The sequence below is a fragment of the Asterias amurensis genome, chromosome 18 (genome assembly GCF_032118995.1).
Source record: "Asterias amurensis chromosome 18, ASM3211899v1".
In the NCBI taxonomy this organism is placed as follows: Eukaryota; Metazoa; Echinodermata; class Asteroidea; order Forcipulatida; family Asteriidae; genus Asterias; species Asterias amurensis.
In genome coordinates this window covers 7,585,407-7,607,007 of record NC_092665.1, presented here as the reverse complement: position 1 = coordinate 7,607,007, position 21,601 = coordinate 7,585,407, and the positions used below count along the sequence as shown (strand labels likewise).

The 21,601-nt window shown below is 39.4% G+C and overlaps 1 protein-coding gene across 1 annotated transcript; it reads left to right on the top strand.

The window, feature by feature from the left end:
- Positions 1-3,158: 3,158 nt before the first annotated feature.
- Positions 3,159-15,949, top strand: LOC139950994 (uncharacterized). The gene is made up of 6 exons (XM_071949818.1): positions 3,159-3,162; positions 6,143-6,160; positions 9,226-9,329; positions 10,752-10,819; positions 11,154-11,314; positions 13,455-15,949. Exons 4-6 carry the CDS (start codon positions 10,752-10,754, stop codon positions 15,692-15,694), a joined length of 2,469 nt encoding a protein of 822 aa, XP_071805919.1. The 5' UTR covers positions 3,159-3,162; positions 6,143-6,160; positions 9,226-9,329; the 3' UTR covers positions 15,695-15,949.
- The last annotated feature ends 5,652 nt before the right edge of the window (positions 15,950-21,601 follow it).

Sequence of the window (21,601 nt, the reverse complement as noted above, 5' to 3'; positions counted from 1 at the left end):
GAGTGAAAGCCTCGCGTATTGGACCGAGAAAGCACATTAGACGAAACACTTTATTCTTTCTGAAATCAAATCTTTGCTTTAAATTATATCTGAAATGTCATTTTGATGAGAAATAAATACAACGAATTTCCCGTTTGGAGTTTATCGCTTATAGTGAGCGTTTTATTCATTTTTTCGTCGATGTCTTGTTTAAGCTTTTATAACAAATTAATACACAAATGTTTTTAATTTTTTTATTTTAATTTTATATTATGTTAATTAAAGTGAAGCTCTGGGACAAGGATGTTTTTAAGGTGAAGTTTTATTGCTATTTTGTTGATTTGACTGTACTTTCTTATGTTTAGGTTAGTTTGGTTGTGTACAAATTCTGCATTTATTACATGTTTACTGTATTTCTAATGGGTGTTTTAATTGTATGGATTTTAATATGTTTTCTATTTGTTGTTCAGCGCCCAGGAGCATGTTTACATGGATAGGCGCTATATAAATTTCCATTATTATTATTATTAGTTACACATTTCCAACGATATAAAAAGTTGTCATGGTCACAAACTACGTTAAACTAAAATAATGGACGAAACAAAATCGCCCACACGTAAAACTCCCTAAGGTTTGGATCGTGAAGGTCCCGGATGTTCGGACACGCTCTCAGAGACTTGCGCGAGACTTGCACACTCTATAATAGCTGGTTGCTACACGGAGAAGACATGGATTGGGCAAAATATAGGACTGTCTGGATATTAAAGTTCACTTGAAATAAATCATTTTGAGCACTCAAAGTAGGTAAGTTTGTTCTTACCAAATAATGTTCGTATAACACGATTTCAACATGTTTTTTGAAATCATTTTGCTCGATGATCATTTCGAGCGCTCAAAATAATTATTGTTTCGCGCTTGAAATAAATAACATTAATGCGAGAGCTCTAAATACATTCTACGCGATAGAATACGGCTATATATCGCAACAAAGCCGGCTTTTAACGCAATAGTCACCATCAGTCAGCAGGTGGACAACAGCTTCTCCATTCTATCATGTCTTGTTCTTTCCGAATTTCCATTGGGGAGAGCAGAACATCCCGTGACAATACGATGCGTATAGTAGGCGTTGACGACCTTGTTTGCGCCGGCCCCCTGAGATGGAGAGTATAAAAGAGCTTATATATATTGAGTGGCTAATTGGCAGGCTTCCGTATGATTTCCAAACCGTGTTGAAAAACCCTGTCGAGACGTTTTATTCCAAGTAGGCCTATGATGCAGAGGCAGTTATGTGTGTGATAGCTATTGAGATATGCAGCGAGGTGCTTGTATAAGGACCCATGTCACACAGCCGTATATAGGAGTATAGGTAGGCAGGCTGTCTTGAAGATGTTGAGCTTTAGCTCTTGGGTCACGGTGGAAGACTTCCAGAGAAAGCTTAATGTTTATTTAACAAAAATCATTCATAGTGACTGTAACACATTTTTAAATGTGTTTTTGTGAGACACCTTTACAAACATTAATTTCAAAACACGGTTTTCTTGTCCGGTAAACCAATTCAGGAAATTCAACAAACCAATTAAGTTAACAATGAGACTGATTTGAGTTGTATTTATGTCTTTAGGTTGGGGATACTGTCTATATGTATACAAACCCATCAGGTGCACATGGAACACGTCGATTCCATTGGCCTCGTTTTGGAGTGGAAGGAGACTTTCTAGACATTCCTAATGATGATCGTAGAGGGCGCAGGTATACACCAAGGTACCCCTCAGACGACCAACGTGTACTTCGTGTCATCGTGGTTTTTATTTTAATCTTCGTGATTCTAGCTGTGTTAACAGGAGTAATGGTTTCTGTGATATATCTAAGTTGTAAGTAGTGAACTGGGGTTTTCGATACATTAAAGGAACACGTTGCCTTGGATCGGACGAGTTGGTCTATAAAAAGCGTTTGGAACCGTTTGTTATAAAATGCATATGGTTGGAAAGATGTTTTAAAAGTAGAATATATGATCCACACAAATTTTCCTCTAAATTGCGTGGTTTCCTTTAATACTTTGCGAACTAACACGGCCGGCCAGTTATGGGAGTCAAACATTAATTTGATTCCCATAAATGGCCGACCGTGTTAGTCGACGAGGTAAAAGGAAAACCGTGCCATTTCGAGGCATGTTATTGTGGATCATTGTATTCTACTTTTACAACATCTTTCTATCTATATGCATTTTACAACTACAATTACAAACGCTTTTCAAAGACCAACTCGACCGATCCAACGTGTTCCTTTAACGGATTTGGGTATCTTTTTGTAACACAAAACACAATGTTTACAGATTTACTTTAAACGTACACCGTTTGAAGATGATGATAGAAGAAAGCTTCCCTTAAAATATTACTTGCTGGGGTGCTGAAGCTTTTGAAAAAATTAGTAAAACAGGTCACAAAAGTACTTGTCGTCCAAGTGAGACGAACATTATTTCGAGCTGTGACACTTGCGTCTTTTTAAGCAAGACACTATAACCATTGCTTCGTCCTTCGTCCTGTGTTGTGTAACGCATGTAAAAGAACCAGGTGCAGTTATCGGAAAAAAGGAGAAGGTGTTCCTGGCTGTGGCGGCTGTATCCGCCGTAGCACCTTGTAAACCCTTAAGGTGCTAAATAATTGGGTTTCAGAATTCACCACTTCAATAACCTTTATCTTTCTGAAAGTTTGTATATACTCGGCGCCTTGAGTACCTTGTTTGGTAGAAACGTGCGCTATATAAGACTTCGATATTATTATTTTTATTATTATCTTCATACTGTGGACATTCTTTTGTGTGTTACAAGTACACAGACTCTTAAAGAGCCAAGAATGTCATAGTGAGTATTATTGGCGTGGGATGTGACCATTGCTTTATGATGTGACTTTCCCTGTCGGTTATCTGGCGGCCTCCACATGGCTCCACGTCAGCCAACCACCGAGATCTAATCACATCGTGCGGTATGTTAAAGTTAAATGACTGATTTTCGCCGAATTACAAATTCTGTAATGTTCCTTTAAGCAATATTTTGAAACACAATTCCCCCACTTCATATGTTGTGCGATCTACTTAAGTATACAATTTTACTTCGTGAATTAATGAAAGCAAACTATGTTTTTTTTTCTCTCACATCAGCACAACCGACCTTCGCAGAAATGGCCGGTAAGTTATGTTTACGTTTTGTAGAATGACTTATTAAAATGTTTTTAGGACAGTAACATAAATTGTGGCTATTACCCAATAGGCCTACAGTGATGACGGCAGTGATTTCTTAAGGTGGCAGTTCATGTGTACAGTGTTTGTTGTATTGTATAAGTCTCCCGCGTTAGTATTTAATCATAGAAGTTGTACTTGAAGCCATCAATCATCCTTGTTGGTCTTTTGTTCCTTTATACCCCGTCCACACAGCACTACGACCTTACAAAGATCATGCCGATCACCCCGATCTGATTTTTTTTCTTCAAATCGGGGCACAATCGCCGTCAAAATAAAAAAATTGCAAATTACAGACTAAATCGCGACTGTACTGTCATGCTTCAAAGTCAAAAGTCAAAATATGGTAAAATGGTGTATCTCTCTGACATACACCATTTTAGCAAATTAATCAACATCCCAAATGCTTTTCAGTATACCATTGTTATGCATCAGTTTGACGAGATACGCTTTCCTGTGAGGGTGCATTATTTCGGTGAAATGATGTATCTTTGAATAAACTGTCACAGTTTCTTCAATAATGTTCAAAAACTTATAAACAAAATATGGAAACTTATTTTCAATTATTAGATTAGTGAAAATCTAAAATAAATGACAATCCAATATTCTGAAATAAAAAGGCAGTTATTTCAACTTGAAACCTATTTTTCTTGAAATTGGATTTTTTGAGATACATCGTTTTACCAAAACAGGTTGTTACAAAAACCTATTTGAAGACTGTAAGACGATACCACTACGCTGGTGCTGACCATATTACGCTTCTAGTACGCTTCCAGTACGACTTGTGGCGATGTCTGTTATCCCGTTCGCACAGCACTATGACCTTGAGAAGATCGTGCCAATCACCCCGATCTCAAAAAAATTATCAAGTCGGGGTTTGTTCGCCGTCAAAATCAAGCAATTTGGAAAATTCAAGACTCCGCCCAACTTTACTATTTCTACGCAAAAAGTGCTCTGAGTCGCTGCCACTACGATTACTGACGAAGACACCAAGACCAATGCTGACGTAGCGGTTTTCTACTTCGAAATGGTTGCCGACGGCGTTTCGTTTTTATTACAAACACAGAGATCTCACCACGATGCTATCACGCTGCTTGTACGATAATGGCGTTCCCACTACGACTTTGCCCCGCAAATTGTCGGCCACGAACCGGCTACGCTTATTTTGAACATGTTCAAAATATTAGCATGGGAGAGCTTGTAGCTTCCCGACCTAGGAGATCCCTACCCGACCCGACCACGTTTATGGAGATCCTCCGACGTTTGGCCCACGATTGGTCCGCGAATGATCACCCTCTCGGCCACTTTTCCATCGTGTAGAGTCGACGTCTATGTGTTAACATGTTCAAAATTAGTGTTGGGAGAGCTAGCAGCAGCTTCCCGACCTAGGAGATCCCACCCCGCCCATGATGATCCTCCCACGTTTGGCCCACGATTGGTCCGCGATTGACCACGCTCTCGGCCTACAAAATTGGTCAGTAATTTGAAACCTATTTTTCTTGAAATTGGATTTTTTGAGATACATCGTTTTACCAAAACAGGTTGTTACAAAAACCTATTTGAAGACTGTAAGACGATACCACTACGCTGGTGCTGACCATATTACGCTTCTAGTACGCTTCCAGTACGACTTGTGGCGATGTCTGTTATCCCGTTCGCACAGCACTATGACCTTGAGAAGATCGTGCCAATCACCCCGATCTCAAAAAAATTATCAAGTCGGGGATTGTTCGCCGTCAAAATCAAGCAATTTGGAAAATTCAAGACTCCGCCCAACTTTACTATTTCTACGCAAAAAGTGCTCTGAGTCGCTGCCACTACGATTACTGACGAAGACACCAAGACCAATGCTGACGTAGCGGTTTTCTACTTCGAAATGGTTGCCGACGGCGTTTCGTTTTTATTACAAACACAGAGATCTCACCACGATGCTATCACGCTGCTTGTACGATAATGGCGTTCCCACTACGACTTTGCCCCGCAAATTGTCGGCCACGAACCGGCTACGCTTATTTTGAACATGTTCAAAATATTAGCATGGGAGAGCTTGTAGCTTCCCGACCTAGGAGATCCCTACCCGACCCGACCACGTTTATGGAGATCCTCCGACGTTTGGCCCACGATTGGTCCGCGAATGATCACCCTCTCGGCCACTTTTCCATCGTGTAGAGTCGACGTCTATGTGTTAACATGTTCAAAATTAGTGTTGGGAGAGCTAGCAGCAGCTTCCCGACCTAGGAGATCCCACCCCGCCCATGATGATCCTCCCACGTTTGGCCCACGATTGGTCCGCGATTGACCACGCTCTCGGCCTACAAAATTGGTCAGTAATGAAGAACACAAACTAATAAGGAAATAAAAGGGTAGCGACTAGTTCTTTCACAGCCGTTTAATACAGCGCAGGGTCGAATTGCCGTGTGATAAAGGCCCGAGCCGAAGGCGAGGGCCTTATCACAAGGCAATTCGACCCTGCAAGGTTTTCAACGGCCGTGAAAGAACTAGTAGCTACCCTTCGCATTCATAAGAACCTTTTTGGTTAAACCTCCATGGTATGTACATGTTACATGTACATGTACGATGTTCGTGTGTTGCATGCCTATTTCCGACAGTTTCCGGTTCCGTTCGTGCGCAAGCGCGTATAGTCTTGGTGCAAGACGTTCTGGTTTTCCTTTCACACACAGCGCGGCCAACTCACCCACAGCTTGCATCAAGACTAGCGCGGAGTATCCGCTCACAACCGATTATAAACACTGGTCTTTATCAAAGGTTTAAACACCCCCACGTGACGCGCTCTCCACCAATAGGAATAACGAAACTGTCTCAGATATTTATGAATAGTGAGTTATCACGAATTAATCTTGTTTAGTCGGTTCACCATTAGGCTTTGTTTGCAACTTTAACATTTCTATATCTTCTGATTATCTTGCAGCTGAGACTATTGAAACTGGTAAGTCTTTATTTAAATTTAACAGCATTTAAAGGCAGTGGACACTATTGGTAATTACTCAAAATAATTATTAGCATAAAACCTTACTTGGTGACGAGTAATGGGGAGAGGTTGATAGTATAAAACATTGTGAGAAACGGCTCCCTCTGAAGTGACATAGTTTTCGAGAGAGAAGTAATTTTCCACGAATTTGATTTCGAGACCTCAGATTTAGAATTTGAGGTCTCGAAATCAACCATCTAAAAGCACACAACTTCGAGTGACAAGGGTGTTTTGTTTCCATTATTATCTCGTAACCTCGACGACCAATTGAGTCCAAATTGTCACTGGTTTGTTATTTTATGCATAATTTTATGTTGAGATACATCATGTGAGAAGACTGGTCTTTGACAATTCCCAATAGTGTCCATGTCTTTAAGATGATAGCATAAGACGTTTCTAACACCAATATTGGCACTCTTTCCAAATTTATAAAAGATAAACCATTGGAACAAAAAATCCTTTGTTGCAATCACATTATCACTATTCAAAATGTCCATCCATATTTCTACGGTTATAAGCTGTGTATCTTTGTTTATGGTGTATATATATTATTATTTTATGCATATGTTGAGATACACCAAGTGAGAAGACTGGTCTGTGACAATTACCAATAGTGTCTAGTATCTTTAATTATGTGTTTTCAGAATTAAGGGATGGTCAACAAAATAATTGGCCAAATGTCATTTGGTGGTCAGTAGAGGTCGTTCAATGAATGTTTTAAACACCTCCTATACAACCGCAGCCTAACTTGGTCCAATGCTTCATTGGCTCAAGCTATACATTTGGGGGTGCACACAGATTTTGGCCACATATCGAGCAACAAATAATTACAGCCTCTTGGTTTACCCCATTGGATCGAGTCGTGGTTTTGGCCAGTGGTCCCCTATCGTCATCGATCAGCAGTAATCATTTGATAAATAAAAACACCAATGATGTGGTTTTAATATTTTAAAGTGATTTAATAAAACAGAAATGTTTGATTGGTCAGCACATTGGGTATTGGTAGTATTTAACTTTATAAGTTGATAGTACAAATTGTATATTTTAACGCAAAATTATATTTTAACTGAATTAACGCTATAATGTAATGTGGGTATAATTTGATGTATGCACATTGTGAACATTCTCAAAATCATTTCAACTGCCACTAACGGGTTTCCTGGGTTTTAAACACACCCATACAGACGATGGAACATCGCGTACGCAACACTCCCCTCCCATTCTCACGGGCTCCGGTTCTGTTGGTACTTTTAAACTTATTTTAATCACCCTTTTCAGTAAAGCATTCAATTTCGCGCGAAATAGACTTAGCTGGCCGCTCATTTGCCGAAATTGACAGAAAAAGATTAAAGATTAAAGATTAAAAAGATTTTATTGTCATGATAAAAAAAAACATGGAATTTGTCTTCCCTGTGTAAAGGAGACTATACAATACATACAAGAAAGGCATAGCAAAAATAGACAACAAGAATGCCTATATTAAAGGTGGTAACTGCATTATAGGCATTGGATGCAGGGAGCATGGAAGGGGTATAGTAGTATGGGTGTACGTCACAACGTGCGTGCACCATAGCAGCCATCAACCGTAACAAAGACATGTATTTGTTGTGGTTTTGAGCGTTGGTTTCAATGTTTAACCTTGGAAGGGTTGGGTTAATATTTTGTTTAGTCCCTGTTAATAGCTGAAGCTTGATGCAGGAGTAAATTGAATGAAGTCATGCATCTATGGCTTCAAACACTGAACTTGATTTGAACCTTTGATCTTCACGTAGGCCTACTATTGTACCATATCGTGACATGTCTCAACAACTGATTGTTCATTTTGTTCATTTGTTTAATTTGCCAGTGTGCGTGGGCGTGCCCTTGTTGTGCGAGGCTTTGGAAAACAAATTCCGTGTATTGTTTTCATTTTTATTTATGATTTTGCGGTGGCTGTTTGTGCAGTATAGACTTGTGGACAGGTCGGTGGTCTGCCGCGGTGAGATAGTCGAGTCGTGGTGGTGTCGTCATGATTCAGGAACGAATTCTGCTCTCGCGCGAACTGCTGGTTGCCGACTTTTTATTCCCCATGAATGGGACCGTTGTCATCAGAGCAGTAGTCTCGCGGGGTCAGCAGTCTCACGAGAATACCGCGAAAATCACGGGGAATACCGCGAGAATCACCGCAACAGACATTTTTAACGACTTGTTCACAAGTCTCTTGTGCAGCATCAGTGTGCGCGTGCTCTAATGAGGAAGCTGTTTACCGTAAGCAAGGGTAAATGCTGACTACTTACCCCGGGGTTAGCACACGAGTGACGACATGCGCACCTAGAAGTTTTCTGCTATACATGAGAAATTGATATAATGAAAAACGTTTATGCATACAGTAAGCACACAAAGTTGGCCCAAATTGCCTCCTCATGCAGATATTACGGTACGAGTGCGGATTCGCAAAGTAGTTGCAATTGTTATACACTTTTACTTGATATCGAGCAATGGAGAGATGTTGGTATTATAAATTGTTAGTGTGAGAAACTGCTACCTCTGAAGTAACATAGTTTTTTTTTAGAAATTGCTCACGCAAATATAACCAGACTTCAGGCCTAGTTATCTCACAAAATAATGTGTGCAACAAGGGTGTTTTTTCTTTCGTTATTCTCTTGCAACATCAATGAACAATTTGAGTCCAAATTTAAACAGGTTTGATGTTGTGCAATATGTTGGGATACACAAAGTGACACTCCGATTTTGTTTGACCTTTTTGTAACTAACTCCGCAGAAAAATTAACGTGTATCCTAATAAAGGCAAAAACAAAATTTAATTGAAAAGAGATTACGTTTTCTTAATCCATAGAATTGGCTGGTAGTAATCTCGGATATGTCATTCAATCGAGATATATGCTAATCTGATATTTATAATAAATTTTTACTTCAGTTTTGCCTTCATATTTATGTTGAACATATTATTATTGTTCTTTGTATTAAGAACCCATGTTCGTTCTTGTTATAACATTATGTGTTTGTTTGGATTAAATATGTAGAGTTTGTTGGTGGAAATGTGACGTTCGACAAGGAATACCTACCAGTATACAACGACCACTCATCAGCTGAATATCAAAACCTTGCCAAAACGTTTATCTCAGAGGTATGTTTCGTTGATTTATTTACCAGCCGTCGATTTCACCAAACTTTTCCTTGACTTAGGACGAGTATCCAAAGACGTATAGGACGCATCGAACCCATCCTAAGTTACTTGTCCTAACTCAAGATATACTAGGATTGATCTTAGCGTTTTGTGAAATCGGCTGCAAGAGCCCATAAGGGCCCAGGAAAAAACAAATCGTAGGGAAGTGCTTAGGAGTTTAACGTATCTATAATTTTTGATTGTCCATTTCTGAGTCAGTAGTTCAGCCATGAGCAAGTTCGAGTCAGGCACTATAGTCGACTGTAGTTAACCATTGGTTGATTTTGCCTGGTACCCAGGATGTATTCAATGCATAGGTAACCATGGAACATTGGCCAGTGGTTGACAAATGGTCGCCACCCGAACTTGCTCCAAGATAAACAAAAAAGGACATTCACCAAGAAAGATGGAGTAAATAACATTGTGTCTACAAAACTAGATGCTGTAATTAAAGCGCCTTCGCCCACGGCGTGGTATTCAATATTGTTTAATCCTAATAGTTGTTGTTTTGCTGAATGATCTCTATAATTGTTTGTATATATTACTTAGACATTTTGCATATCGTAAGTAACGACTATTATAAACACGCCATAGTGCCTTTAAAGCCATTGGACACTTTCGGTAAACGGTCCAAAAGCCCACACTTCGTGTTTCACAACTTATTTATACAATAACAAACCTGTGAAAATTTAGGCTCAATCGGTCATCGGAGTCGGGAGAAAATAACGGAAAAACCCACACCCTTGTTTCCCGGCGCACGTTTCGCCGTGTTATGACACGTGTTTAAAATAAGTCCGTAAATCTCGATATCGAGAATTGATAATTTTACTTCGAAGTAAGACGGTTATGGGAAAGGGTCTCACCTCCACACACGTTTGAATAATAAAAACTTCTCAGAGTATGTATTCCTTACAGGGATTATTCTTCCTTCGCGGACAAAATAATTCGCTCCTGAATTCCGCCGATATCTCAAAATCGCGTTCGCCCATTGAATGAAATAAAATGGGTGCGTTCGATTAGCTTCCCTGGGTCGACCCGCGTCGCTCATTCGGGTGAGCCCTGACAAGGCTTTTCGAACGAACACTCACCCTGTCGTGGTGATGTCATGCACCTCGGGCCAGCCCCATGTGACCCGTTCCACAAGCAGGGCACTTGGGGCTGACCCGGGTGAACCCCTGGAATGACGTCAAAGCTATTCGAACGTACCGGGGGCAGATCGGGGTCGACCCGGGGAAGCTTATCGATAATCGAACGCACATACAGTAGTAGTCCTAGATATAGTGTGTATTGGTGTTTGTGATCATTATGAACATAATTGATACAAGTTGTTATCCAATAATATCTCGTTAATATTATTTGTGATCGTTTTTCTCACTTTGACAGATGGATATGATTTACGAGAGTAGTTCACTCAATGACGTGTATATCGAAACAGTGGTCCACGATATAAGGTAAAAGTTAATCAAAGTTTGGCAATTTTATCCGTGGTAAAAGAAAACTGACCAACCGAAATCGTAGAAAGTGGCCTTGCGTTTTGAACTTGGCTTTGTATGGCCTTTATCTTAAAATATAGAGATTCCCACTCTAAAACAGTAGACAATCACTCCATCACGAAGAATTCCCACTTTGAAACAATGATCCCCTGTGATAAACCATAGCACTGAAAGCAGTCAATACTTGCATACTATAATTAAACATCGTGCGATATGAATTTGCAAAAGCAAAGATGAATAACCTTTCGCAGTACTCAATGTTGTTGTCATTTATTTCTTTGTGATACAACAGACCTGGCAGCCTCACAATAGACTTTGAGAGCATATTCCACCAAGCAGTCAATCCAGACAGACCATTTCGTGAGGAGTTTAGGACGTTCATGGAAGAACAAGTTGCAACGGGCTCAATCGGAGAGTTACCTATTGTTCCATTTACATTGCATGTGTATAACAGTGAGTTTAAATTAACATGTCTTCAATATTTGTACACAATTGTCTCACCATGAACACTTGTGGAGGAGGGAAAAGAACTGATTTAAAGGAACTGGACACTGTTGGTGATTACTCAAAATAATTGTTGGTGTGAAAGCTTATTTGGTAACAAGCAATGGAGAGCTGTTGATAGTATAAAACATTGTGCGAAACGGCTCCCTCTGAAGTAACGTAGTTTTCGAGACAGAAGTAATTTTTCACTAAAATATTTGAATTTGATTTCGAGACCTCAGAATTCGTGGGTGTTTTTCTTACATTATTATCTCGCAACCTCGACGACCAATTGAGTCCAGATTTTAACAGGTTTGTTATTTTATGCACAATAGTGAGAAGACTGGTCTTTGACAATTACCAATAGTGTCCAGTGTCTTTAAGAGGAGTAAACTTCATGATAGCATGAGACGTTTCTAAGACGATTATTTCTTATAGAACACCAATTGGCACTCTTACCAAATTTATAAAAGATAAACCATTGGGACTAAAAACCCTTTGTTGCAATCACATTATCACTATTCAAAATGTCCATCCATATTTCTACGTTAAGAAAAATGTGTATTTTTTTATGGTGTATATACATTATTATTATCATTATTTTCAGCGTGTAATTTATACTGTGCAAACGGTGGGACATTGGACCGGCCCAATTGTGAATGCAACTGTGCCGGGAGCTTTCTTGGGATTGAGTGTAAAGGTGAGAATGCAAAATCAAATATTCATTTTTAGAGCATTTACATGTCTACACATTGTGCTTTTCACTGTAGAGGCAGTCTGTTCATACAGAGTATATATCGTCCCACTTACCAAACGTCCATAAATACGTCCACTCCAACTACATGAGATCTGTTTGAAGTTATAGAGTTGTTATCATTAGTTCACCTTGAAACCTTGTCGCATTATTTGATGACATTTATGGGCTTTTCAGCACTTTTAATATATACTTACAATAACTATATGAGCCTTCAAAATTTCTTCAATTAGGCATAAAACGTTAAATCCTCTCACTCAGCTTTCACATAAAAACGCGACTTAAAGACACTATTTAATTGTTAGCTTAAAAACTGAGTTGGTAACAAGCAATGGAGAGCTGTTGATAATATACAACATTGTGAGAATTGGCTCCCTCTAATTTAGTTTTTGCAAAAGAAGTAATTTCTCACTAAATATTTGAATGACCTCAGCTGAGGTCTAAAATTCAAGCATCTGAAAGCACACAACTTGTGCGACAAGGGTGTTTTTTTCTTCAATTATTCTCTCGCAACTTTGACGACCAACTACGTTCAAATTTATACAGGTTTGTTATTAAGTGAGAAGACTGGTCTTTGACAATTACCAAGTGTCCAGTGCCTTTAAATACACATTTTCAGCTTTCAAATAAAAACGTGTCTTTAGCAGACTCTTGTTGGTGCACTTTATTGGAAACTCGAATACATGTAGGCCTACTTGTATTGAGAAATTGTTAGAATCTTAATATTTATTTGCGCAAAATTGCACGCAATATAAAGGAATATACTTCGTGGGCTGATAAAAGAAGTTTTTTTGTGATGTTTATTCAAAAAGTCTAGATTTCAAATGGGCACGGAAAAATACAGAAAAATATGCTCCGAACAAGGATTCTACGACTTGTGATTATATGATTCACCTTGAATGGAACCATTGAACTCTAATTGGGTTGTTTGCTAACATAATGGTAGTGTTGTGGCCGAGCGGTTAAGAGCACCGAATTTAAACTCTGATTTCTGATCAGCAGAATGTGGGTTCGAATCCCCAGCCGTGACACTTGTGTCCTTAAGCAAGACACATAACCATTGCTTCATCAATTGGATGGGACGTAAAGCCGTTGGTCCCATGTGTTGTGTAAATGCTAGTTAAAAAATCCGGTGCACTTATCGAAAAGAAAAGGGGTTCGCCCCGGTGTTCCTGGCTGGATTGGCAGCATATTGCGCCACAGCACCTTGTAAACCATTAGGTCTTATATCTCAAAATTCGCCCACTCTTTGCAGTAATAATACCTGCGCTTTGTATCATTTGGCAAAAGGCGCGTTATAAATACGGTTATTATTACTATTATTATTATTATTAAAATTATTTTTCTATATTTCAGATGAAACCACAACTGAGGTGTTAACCACAAGTGGGTTATCATCAACTGTTGGCACAACAAAAGTGTCTATTACAAAAGAAATACCAGCAACTACTGGCACACGTCCAACCACCCCGGAAATGTCAACAACAACTGGCACACCAACCATAGTGTCAGCAACAACTGACACACCAACCACAACAGTGTCAACAACAACTGACACACCAACCACAACAGAAGTGTCAACAACAACTGACACACCAACCACAACAGAAATGTCAACAACAACTGACACACCAACCACAACAGAGTCAACAACCACAACAGTGACAACAACTGACTCACCAACCACAACAGTGACAACAACAACTGACACGCCAACAACAACAGAAATGTCAGCAACAACTGACGGACCAACCACAACAGAAATGTCAACAACAACTGACACACCAACCACAACAGTGACAACAACAACTGACACACCAACCACAACAGAATTGTCAACAACAACTGACACACCAACCACAACAGAATTGTCAACAACAACTGACACACCAACCACAACAGAATTGTCAACAACAACTGACACACCAACAACTGACACACCAACCACAACAGAATTGTTAACAACAACTGACACACCAACCACAACAGAAATGTCAACACCTGAGACGCCAGTATTACATTGTCACCGCTACGAGTATCACGATTTTGATTACCGTGTAAGGATGAAAAGGGGCTCGAACAGAAGACGTGTCGCTTGTAAACGCTTGTATGGTGAAGGTGATTACCCATTTCCCAATTTATTTTACTGTTTTGAGAAAATTGATGAGCCAGGTCCAGTAAATCTAACAAATGGAAAAGTGTGTCCTGATAATGAAACCGTATTGTTTCTGGACTATTGTGATTACCTTTATTTAGACCATGGATGTGATTCAGAAGAAGCCTTTAATGCCTCATGTCCCAGTGTAGATGATCTATATGACATACTCAACGAAACCTTTGGTACAGGTGAGCCTCCGTTTTATTTCCCATACCCTTATTTCATCGAGTGCCTGACCAACATCGAAACATCAGGTTTCATTCTTACTAATGGGTTCGAATGCCCCGTTAGCGATGAGCTTCACTGGCTTGCCATTTGCTATGAATTTCACAGTGGCAGTGATTTCATTGCTGACTATGGCGATATGGTTGATGTTTGTGATGGATCCGAACAGTGTCCCTCATTTTATACTTTGTCTGGAAATTTTTCTTCAACATTTGGAGGAGCTTTGATTGATGGAGAAGACGGAGGGTGTGGCTGCGGGAGAAAACGTCGTCGACGTAGCATTGATGATAGTTCTCATCATCATCATCATCGTTCAAAGCGAAGTAATGGAGGTCATAAGCGAAATAAAAACCACAGGGAGTGTTACAGTGACTTTCCTTTTCCACGCTTCCTATATTGTTACTTTAACAACATTTCTGACTCGGCAGTTATACACACATATGGATTTGTCTGTCCAGCTTTCGACTACGATTTTTATTATCAATGTGATGGAATTTACTTGGGTGCGTATGCCGACGATGAACTTGTGTGTCCATGTTGGGATTCATTCAATAGTTTGCTCAATGCTACATTTGGAACGGAAGCACCACCCGACTGTCTCTGTCACGATCTAAGTGAATTTGGTGACATGGCCAAAGAGGGCAGTGTCAGAGAGCTGCCCTATACTGACCGTTGTGGATTTGTCGACGATTTTCCGTTTCCGCGCTTCATCTGTTGTTTGCTTGACCTTTACAACAGATCTTTACCCTTTTCCAATATTTCAACTGATGGGTTTGTCTGTCCTGATGAAGAGACACTTTTATATTTTGAGGTCTGTCTTGATGTACTTACAATCGGCAAAGATCATCCCGATGACTGGAATACCACGTGCCCATGCGCACAACAACTCTACCAAGAATTTAATGCAACATTCGGAACAGGTTTCCCTCCCAACTTTGAAGAAGAGCTTAACCGAGGTTGTATTTGCTATTTGAATGAGAGCTACGATGGAGAAAGGTTTGATGAACTTGATCATGCTCTCGATACACTGATTGGTTGTTCGGAAGAGATGGACAGTTGTTCCCAACCGTCGTCGGAATTGCCGTATTTTGACGAGTGTCTTGAATTTTTCTTTGGTGATTTTGAGGAGCCTACCATGCAATGCCCAACACAGACAGAATTCCTCGATGATTTGATATCTTGGGCGTCAGCCCCACCACCCCCCAATCCTTGAAGGGTTAACTAGTGGACGCTATAAAAATGTGTCACACCCTTTGTTTTTTAACTCGTGTACATCTCATAGCGCTCTTTAAACGCCATCTCTAGGGTTGCAAGGGTCGTGGGTTCGAATCACATCCGAGTAATATGCCTGTGATATTTGTTCTCACAGGACTCGGGAAAGTGCTGAGTATACAGTGCTAACACACATCGGAGTATGGGTAAAACAAAATTAATAGTCCCTTTATATTACTTATAGAATTCTCGTTGGAAAACGTGCATACCTCCTTTGTAATAATATACTTAAAGACACTGTACACTTTGGGTAATTACTCAAAATATTTATTAGCATGAGCCTTATACTTGGTAAAACTATATGCAACGGAGAGCTGTTGATAGTTTCTCACAAGCCGAGAAACGACTCCCTCTGAAGTAACGTAGTTTCGAAAAAGAGGTAAACTTCACAAAAAAATAAAAGGCTGCTGGTCTGAAAGCACACTATTGTAAGAGGGTGTTTTTTCTTTCATTGTTTTCTTGCAACTTCAACTTGTAACCAAATGAGTCCAAATTTTTATAGGTTTGTTATTTTATGCACAGTTGAGCTACCCAGTGAAAATACTGGTCTTTGACAATTACCAAACGTGTCCAGTGCCCTTTATATGCATAAAATAACAAACCTGTGAAAATTTGAGCTCAATTGGTCATCGAAGTTACGAGATAATAATGAAAGAAAAAAAAAACACCTTGTTACACGAAGTTGTGTGCGTTCATCGATGCAATTGCTTTCGAGACCTTAATTAAGTTCTAAATCTGGGGTTTTGAAATCAAATTCGTTGAAAATTACTTCTTTCTTGAAAACTACTCCACTTCAAAGGGAGCCGTTTCTCACAATGTTTTATACGACCAACCTCTACCCATTACTCTTTACCAAGTTAGGTTTTATGACAATAAATATTTTGAGTAATTACCAATAGTGTTTACTGCCCTTAATACTTTGTACATTTACAGACATGTAGAGATAGTTTATAAATAGAAATCATTAACATTTATTTATCAACTGGTTCGGTTTATATTTATTAACTGGTTCGGTTTAAAAATTATAATGTTTTTACACAATTAAACTGTCTTGTACAAATATAAGTTTTATTTTCATCTTAACGATTTTACAATAATTAGAAAATTTAATTTGTAGCAACTATACTGTGTTATGTATTTAGTTATTACTATTATGTTGGGGTTGTATGCTTCAAGAAAATGTCCGTGTTATAAAACAGAATAGCTTTACTGTATTTACATGTATCTACATTCATTAGTTGTTAAAACTATTTAACGGTTCAAAAGACCAAAACGTGTTCACGTTCTCTTTAAAACATATTTTTGCATCCCAATAATCTAAAACTTGTCTATGTTCTCCCATTGTTTGGATGGAGGTAAGGTCCTCGTTGGCGTTGTACCCGAAAACGTTGCAGTGACCATCTCGCTCTGTCAAATACCCGGATCCATATTCTCACTGGTCCTCGGTTACCCAACGGGTAATCCTCGGTTACCCAACGGGTAATCCTCGGTTACCCAACGGGTACACACAAACTCACGGATCAGCGTGGGGTGGGGTCGTGCATTGGTTTCCCTTTCCTAAAGGTTTTCCTTTGTTGATGTGGGGTATATTGTTGTCAGGACCCCACGAGCCCCGATGTGTAAGGACATGCATAACGGCTAGACTTCCTTTGTGCTGTCCAGGTTGAATGGACAACTTTGTGGGGTCTATTCACTGTATAAAAGGCACATACGAGAATAAAGGTGATATCAAAACATTCGAAATCATTCAAGCTCTCCAGGGATGGTGGAAAATTATGGTTGAATATGTTGTCATGGTTACGATGTATCTGTTTTCACAGTTGAAACTTGAATCTTGTAGATGCGTACTTCAATTCACAACGTCATTTCTCATTGTATTGACTGTCGACTGGTTTGGACCACTGTCACTCGTTGGTTGTCTTGGATACTTGAAATCGAACACCATGAGAAGCACAAAAATAACAAATATTCCAATTCCAATGAACGTAGCTATTTTAGCGCGTGTATTCCATGGATGGTATACAGTGGACGCAAATGCACATGTCTTGTTTCCAATTGCACCTTGCGAGATCAATGGAGTTATACATACATGGAATGTACTACCACTGGTCAAATTATCAACCAAAACAGACGTGTGGTTTCGAGTGATATTCTTCTGAGCAACTTCTTTGTCAAATATCATAGACACAATGAGTTCAAAACCAAGCAATCGACTTGAGTTGTAACCATCGAGACTGTAGTCCCATTCGACAAGGAAACATGTGGTTGCTCTGTCCACGATGTTTAGATCAGTGACACGAATTGCTGATGAGAACCCAAGAATGAGTGCAGTAAGGAGAAACACACCCAGGAGGATGTGCCGAATTTTGGTTTCCATTGTGCCGTTAAAACTGTTGAAACAAGATTGTGAGACAATAGGTTTAAAATTGCAAAAAGTTACTTGTGTAATCTAGTAGACTGTGCATTTATCTCATATAGACTGTGCAAGTCCCGTAATATTCTATATTACGAGTTCATTGCGATGTGGCGTATATCAACACGCGGTGTTATGGTGCTGCCCGGCTGCCGTTGAATACCATGGAGGTTAATAATTCTCTTATAGGAAGTCGACATGCAAAAATTGCACCCACCACACTTTAAAAAAGAAAACGGTTTATACAGCAGCCATATAATAATGTCTTTGATTGAACATATAGATAATAAAAAATACATGTAGCAAGAAATACAAAGTTCGAAAGTAGACTTTATTGATTCCTGGCGATGGAAGCGACTTCAATCATGCGAGGACTAAAACTAAACATTAACATTTGCTGTTCCTATCACTTTGTCACTAGAGACCACAATAAAGTTAGAGTGGGATATCAAGTACACCACACCAACTAAATAAAATTGAAACCCAGCGAATATCATCAGTCTCAGCTGGGGTATCATCCACCAGCAAGGGCAGCTGGCCAGCATGCGGCACATCAACATCGAATTTACCGCATCTCAAACCGCTTTCCATGAAGACTACCCTAAGGACAAGTGTGCGAAAATGTGGCAGCAATTTCATTGGTATCACAGTTTCAGTTGCATTTAAGTTTTACCCCATTTGCTTATTTTTCTGTGCATAGACAGCATGACATTCAATTGAACTGTGCAGTAGCGGGGTTTAGTTGCACGTTTTACGCGGGCAAACACGTGTTTCTATTCGGTAACATCAACACTTTAGGGATTATTTCATGCTCACATAAAAAAATATACGTCTGCACATTCGCACCAGACGTAAAAAAAAAAGCAACTTCACGTATACTGAAAACATAAGATTTTAACAACACAATTTTCTGACGTAGGCCTACACGTCCACGCATTTGCTCACGTAACGCGCATCTAAACCTCCCTATTGATATCATGCACCTAGGATTCAGTAATTACTTCTAAACTTGTAACTTACCAGATGGACAAGTATTTCAATCGATGATTCTTAATTAATCTTGTTAACTTCACAACTCATGTAGCGCAGCTAGCTCCTTGCATTGCTTTATAAGAGCTTTATGTCGATACATATTTTGATCGTATTGAAAGGTCGTACTGTAAGAGGGTTACTACGTCAAGTTGAGCTCAAAGTGCGGCTTTTATGACTATGCTAAAAATGATAAAACCCGGGTAAGGTTTAAGTGTTTACACACAGTTCCTAACAATCTAAAGGTCAATAATTAACATGCATCATAAATACCGCGGAGAGTTTATGCACTCTAGCAGTGGTCAAAAACTTGTCACGTGCGGATGTATTCACGCGATATAAAGACGCATCTCTATGATCGACCCTAATATTTAGACAGTGCAGGTTTCCCGCATTCGGTTTGGGACCAGTTGGACGCGTGACGGAACCAAACTGGCGCCCAAGTGATCTTACGCCGATAATAGTGTAACCGTTCTGTATGCAATGTGCACTCAATGTGCTTGTTCTTTTATTCTTCTTTCTGAAAATAATGTGATGGGGTCCAAGTTGAACAGCAAACGCCTTGTGTGGTCCATTGTATTAAAATACCCCGCAAGGGCACTCCCGAAAGCCATATCAAATCAACTGGGTTTTAAGGAGAATGGAGACATTGTGCCGTAAAAATACTTCTCAGAAATGTGATGCAGAGTTCGAGACTGTTTAGTTTTGGCTGAAAACGCACATCTAGCCAGCTAGCCTTGGTTCCAAGTCTGTGATCGTGACTTTTGGTCCCCATGATAGCCAATACATTCTGGCCTGAAATAGCGCCCTCTTGCAGATTAACCTCCCTCATTAGCATACGGTCACAAGAGCCATTGATCCTAATAGAAACGTCAGGCGTTTTTTTGTGGCTGAGGAAGAGGAATAACCACGGTCTCAGACTTGAAATCAAGTCTACTAGCTAGCGCGTGTGTGTAAAATAAAGCAGAACAAGGTAGCTGGTTCGCGCATGACAACAAATGCAAAGCATTTAACTGACACCAACCAAAGTATTTTATGTTATGGTTCTGTTAATTTTCAAACATCAGTCTGATTCTTGAAAAAATGCAACATAGTAAAGGGTGACCGAAACTATAGGTCCCGACCATGCGAAATTAAACAGCCTCAAGAATGTGTCTTGAAAACAATAAAGTAATTCATGAAATAATTCAACAACAAAAAGTTAATGGCAATATTAGTGTAGGAGCTTCTGTTGTTGGGTCAGTTGATTAACAGCGGCCAGTCACCAACCCGTCATTACAAAGTGAAAACAGCCTTCTTGCGGGGTATTGACTTATTTTAAGTACAAACATGGGACAAAGATATTTGTTATACCTCGGTAACAAATTTTGAAGTTTTATTGGACGAGAACCAATCACAGGGTGTGATACAAACACACATGTAGGCCTACAGCGGAGGGTAACATTAGTTTGTTAACCGGTATGACAGGGATCCATTGTACATGGGGCAAATGGCGCCCTCAACTTTGCCTCGGGTGCCATTCTCCCCTTCGGGTGTACAAAACACCATGGACCCCATCACAGCTAGTCTCGGCCCATGGTGCTTGCTATTGGATACGCGCAGTTGTACTTGCCAGTACAGTCTAGATTTCAACACGCCAGTTAACTAAGTCATACCGTGGCGGGAGCGCTTTGGCGATTTACAGCTGGGCATAGTACACTATCCAATATCAAGCACCATAGTCTTGGGCCAAGACTAGGTCACAGCGTGCAACAATTGTATAATGTACATGACTGTGATTAGAATGAACAAACACTGTAAAACAACAGCACTTATCAACACAGAATATGCACCGCTCATCAACTTAATTATTTCCCCAAAACATTTACAAACAAAATTATTAAAACAATCTAAACATAATTCACATAAGAAAAGTGATTTCATAAAATTCTATTTTGTAGTGTTAATTCAGGGGTTACTACACTGTATTACTATGGAAAAAGAAAATAGTTTATCGAGAAACAAAAAGCCAACAGAAAGTGATACACATGTATAAGTGTTTTTAAACATAAATGATCCGATAATGGGTTTTTACAATTATAGTAATTTTAATTTCCTGATTACTTGTATGTTACTTCAAACCTGTACTATTTTACTGCTCAATCCAGAATGGACTAAACATTTAGTCCAAAAGAAACACCTAAAACTTTACACTAAAAAAATTACTAAAAGAACATAAACCGCTGACCTTTCCCTCTGCCCAAAACGAATTATCAGCAAAATCAGCCAAGTAAAACAATCCCTCATGACTGAATTTTATAAATACAGAAAGATGTAAACTTTTGTCATTTATGATGGGGACGATGTGCATTGTAAAGTGTCTGGGCACCTTTTGTAGGATACAAAACAAAATACACAGTTTGAAAA